The sequence below is a fragment of the Dipteris shenzhenensis genome, chromosome 12, assembly GCF_047967505.1.
Source record: "Dipteris shenzhenensis isolate YYH24624 ecotype China chromosome 12, Dip_SZ_1.0, whole genome shotgun sequence".
Lineage (NCBI taxonomy): Eukaryota > Viridiplantae > Streptophyta > Polypodiopsida > Gleicheniales > Dipteridaceae > Dipteris > Dipteris shenzhenensis.
Genome location: NC_141607.1, coordinates 23435436 through 23440235, shown reverse-complemented (window position 1 = coordinate 23440235; position 4800 = coordinate 23435436). Strand labels below are relative to the sequence as shown.

The following is a 4800-nucleotide window of genomic DNA, read 5'->3' as shown; positions in this document are numbered from 1 at the left end:
GCATAGACACATGGAGATGACCTTAATTCGTGCATGGCTGTGCATTACATGAATTGAAATGCCTATTTGTCAATGTCTGAGGTCAACTAAGGGTGTTTACACACTTGCGGACCGTGAGCACCGCCCACAGATCATGGACGGGCAAGATTGCCTGCCCACGTCCAGTCCATGGCCCAGATGCATGCAATGCACGATGGGCGGGCATGGGCGGCTCTAGTCGGTAAACTCCCTAAGTAAGGCGCAAAAGGTAGATAAGTGTTGGCTCAAAAATTGGTATTTTGATGAAGACAACCTCGATGTTGAATGGCAAAGTCAATGTGCTAGTTATACACAAGACATTTTAGAAAAGAGGCCCTTTTCCATGTAGTATTCAACAGCATGAGTTTCTAGAGAGAAGGCACCACGTACCTAACCAAGTGCGGCTAGGGGCAGGGAACTGCTGGCCCGAGGAGGCCCACGTACCTAGCCAGTTGCGGCTAGGGGCAGGGGACTGCCATGTGGAAAAGAGGCCCTTTTCCGTGTAGTATTCAACATCATGAGTTTCTAGAGAGGAGGCACCACGTACCTAACCAGGTGTGGCTAGGGGCAGGGGACTGCATCTCATCTGGCGTTTAGAGGGGCCGAGACGGGTAGGGGAGGGAGAGGGAGTGGGAGAGGGAGCCGACTACCTTGGCTTCCTGCAATTGAAGCTTTTGCTTCAACTTTTTGTTGGAGAGCACCATAGCTTTGCAGCTAATTCACAGCAAGTTTTGCAGCTAATTCACAGCAAGTTTTAGACCAGATTGCCACATTACCACCACATCATGAGTTTCTAGAGAGAAGGCACCACTTACCTAGCCAAGTGCGGCTAGGGGCAGGGGAACACCGGCCCCCACCCTAGCCGCCGAAGGCACCACTTACCTAGCCAGGTGCGACTAGGACCCCGGGCCACTGGCTTCTCTCTAGAAACTTTCAATGTGTCTAAAACTTGCTGTGAATTAGCTGCAGAGCTATGGTGCTCTCCAACAAGAAGTTGAAGCAGAAGCTTCGATTGCAGGAAGCCAAGGTAGCCCCCTCTCCCAGTCCCTCTCCCTCCCCTGCACGTCTCGGCCCCTCTAGACGCCAGAAGAGACGTCAGCTCAAGGAGTCGCTTGCCTCTCTTCATTCTCCTTCTCAGCATCCCCCTTCAGCTGCCAAGAATTCGCCACCCATCGATTCATTCAGCCCTCGCCTTTCTCTCGGCCTCGCCTCCGCGGACGTTGGGGAGCCTGATGCTGGAATTGACGATGCCGAGATGGAGAGGTACTCTGAATGTATGCGGAAGGTTCTTGAGAAACACAACGGAGGTGACGACCCCGCCGCTGGGCAGGTGGAAGGTTCGACTGTGGTGTTCGAGTCGAAGAGTCTTAAAAGGAAGAAGAAGAGGAAAGTAGGCAATGGGCAATCCGTAGGGGAAGTGCACAACGCAGAAAACAACCCAAATGCAAAGAAGAATAAGAGAGTCTCCCCTGAGATGGCTGATGCTAAGTCGCACAACCGAGAGCCAACAGATGGTTCCAAGCAGGACATAGACAACTCAGGAAAACCTGGTGAGAAGTTCCAGGCGGAAGCGGGCAAAAAGTCTCCTGTATTAAAAAATACAAGTGAAAAGCAGGAACCAAAACTGCAGGAGCAGCTGCCTAAAACTGGCGACAAAAATGCTCACGCTGATCAGAACGCCCAACCTTTTCATAGGTTTGTTTCTATAAGCCCATTGTGTTGGCAGTATAGTGTTGTCTTGGCCAACTTGATATCAAGCATGTTGATTTCCTCTTTTCTTGTGACGCAGCGCTGAGGATCAGGCTTTGACAGATCCAAAAACTGTTTATGTGGGCGGAATACCCTACTATTGTTCTGAGGATGACATTAGAGCTTTTTTTCGAGATTGTGGTAGCATCTCTGAGGTGACTTTGAAAACTTTCTCTGATAGTGGAAAGTTTCGAGGAATTGCCTTGCTAACCTTTAAGGTAAGTGCTGTTACTTTCGCTTCATCAAGTATTCTACAGATTTATTCATGCTTCTATGGACTTTTTCTCGTCCCCTAGACATCTTCCACCTCGAATGGCCACCTGTCATGTGAATGAGCGCTCTTGTGAGACGGAACGCTTCTGTGAGACACGCGCCCACCCGCCAAATCTGTATCCTCTATCCATGTATTTTTTAGATGAGCTATTTTGATTTCTAATCAAATGGCAGTAAATGCTTGCTATTTCTTTTGGGCTTCCTCTTTGTATTTGGATTTCTTGGCCTCTCCTGTCACAACAACGTTCCATCCCCCCTTCCCTTGTCAGAGTGAATGCAGTCATGAGGAGGAATAAGAAGAGGACCATGGAAGTGGCACATGGGGAATGACTGATAGTTGCTAAATTTATATTAAATTCTTTTTCTCAATTGTTTCTTTCTCTTTAAAAAAATGTTATGCGTGTTCCAGTCTTCAACTTCATGCATGATCTTGTTCAATCAATTTAACATACTTCATATTGGGCACCTATTTGTTCAAGTTTGGATGATTCATACGACCATGATTCTATCCCTCCGGAACTAGTTGTTCACGATGCATATGGAGTAAAAGGGGACATGGTGTACAATCACCTCACTAATGTAAAAGTGGTTTGGGATCAACCTGCAACAATTGGTCATGAAGGTGGACTCAAGTCAACTAGCCATGCTCATCATGGGAAAGCTGCCTTATAGCTTCAAGAGTCTTATGACAATGATTGCAACTGGAGAGAGCGATCCATGCTAGTGCTAGGTCCTATTTTGTTGCAAGAGGAGACAAGGGAGCAAATGTATGATGGAGATGGAAGGCTTTTCTAGCCAAGGGGAAAGGTGGTAAGGGCAAACCAGAGCTAGGTCCTGTTTCATTGAGAAGGCAAGGGAGCGGATATATGATGGAGATGGAGTGAAAGGCTTTTTCTAGCCACAGAGGAAGGTGGTGAAATGCTTTCTAGTGCTACAAGCCTGGGCACATAGCCAAAGATTGTAGATAGAAAAAGGCTGAGGAGGAGAAGAAAGGTCAGTATTCCTTGGTCTTTTTCTTTGTTGAGCATTTGAAGAAGTTTTGAGCAACATTTTATGCCATCTTGGAGGTCCTATCTTGCAGTTTGACAGTTTTGAATTGAATGCTATCTTTGTAAGGGACTAGACACTGCCACATCAGTGGTAAGACTTCCCCTATGGCCTCCAAAACCAAGATAGATAAGTTTGAGGGAGAGGGTTTTCATACTTGGCAGACCAAACTGAAAAATATACGTCTCCAAGAGGGAGGATTGAGTTTTGTGTTGCAGGACTTGCCCCTTTACACTAATATGTGTCACCTTGTTGCATACTTCCTAGGGAAAGGAAGAGAGGCTTGAGTGGAGTAGGAAAGTGGAGGACGAAAGTTCGAATGAGAGTGGAGGAGAGACTCAAGAGTGTGGTAGAGTGGCTGAGTGGACTCATGGAGTGGAAAGTGGAGGATATCCGATAGAGAGCTTAGAGAGGAGGGGGTGGAGTGGAATGGTAGTTGGAGAGGCTACAGCTTCAAGTTCGTCTCATGTCATGTCTGATCTTTGCTCCATGAATTTAACAGAATTTCTATTCCACACCTGTTTGTCAATGCTGTAAATCTCTAGCATTTATCCAAAACTTCCAGTCCAGAGCTTAGCTGAAATATTTCAGGTCATTTGTTCTGCAACAGGGGGGTATTGTCTAAATTGTAATTGTCAATCAATATGAAATTTTATGGGATTTTGCAGCTAGCAGCTTACATATAATTACAAGGATTACTCTGATGGAGTATGGTGGTTGGCTCTTGCAGACAGATGCGGCTGCTCAAAGAGCCCTAGCTTTAGATGGAAGTGACATGTAGGTGCCTGATGCTTTTTTGTAATCCATGCTGGCAAGCTTTTGCGGGTAAAGAGTTTTTGCATATTAATACTGAACTTGTTTCTATCCAATTCAACAGGGGAGGTCGCTTCTTAAAGGTTCAAGCTTGTGCTTCCAAGCCTCAAGAGAGCATAAAAAAGGAAGCATACAAAGAACCACCTAGGAAAATGCAGGGTTACACTAGAGCTTACATAGGGAATCTTTCTTGGGATATCACAGAAGACGAGATTAGAGAAGTTTTCAAAGACTGTAAAATTGATGCCATTCGGCTTGCATTAGATAAGATAACTGGGGAGTTTCAGGGATATGGCCACATAGATTTTGCAGATGATGAGTCTTTGGAACTGGCTCTGCAGCTTGATCAGCAGCCTGTACTTGGAAGGCCTATTAAAATAGCATATGCTGTGCCAAAGACAGATGTAAAGGATGGAAAGTCTGTGCCCAAGAGAGATGAAAATAAGGAGCAAACCAAGCATGGTAGATCCCCTCGTTCTTAATTACCTTTAAGGGGTAGTTAACTGCCGACTAAGGAGTTCCTTGGTATGCAAAGGTCTATTCTACATCTCATTCCCCTCTATTGCTAAAATCCAACATTTTCTTGGTTTTTTAGGCTCGATGGAAAAAAGGACAGTAAGTGATTTTGATGTTTTCTTTTGTCCCACATCTTAGCTCTTTCTTGTAGCAATTCAATGGTTTATTCAAAGTTTTGATCAAAATCTTCTTTTTATATGACAAAGCTATAGTTTAATTCATAAACATATAGTTTGCATCTAAAGTTGATATGCTATGTTTATTTTTGTTGATAAATATTAATGAAGCTCCCATAAGTCCAATGTAAATGGACCTTCCTCCGTTGCTTACATCATGGCTTGTTAGTAAAGGCAATGGGCTTTGTGGAAATGCTCAAAGTCCATG

At 45.0% G+C, this 4800-nt stretch overlaps 1 protein-coding gene across 1 annotated transcript; it reads left to right on the top strand.

Moving 5' to 3' along the window:
* The first annotated feature begins 936 nt into the window (after positions 1-936).
* Positions 937-4579, top strand: LOC147895995 (uncharacterized). The gene is made up of 4 exons (XM_087382898.1): positions 937-1713; positions 1808-1985; positions 3818-3864; positions 3965-4579. Exons 1-4 carry the CDS (start codon positions 992-994, stop codon positions 4380-4382), a joined length of 1365 nt encoding a protein of 454 aa, XP_087239024.1. The 5' UTR covers positions 937-991; the 3' UTR covers positions 4383-4579.
* The last annotated feature ends 221 nt before the right edge of the window (positions 4580-4800 follow it).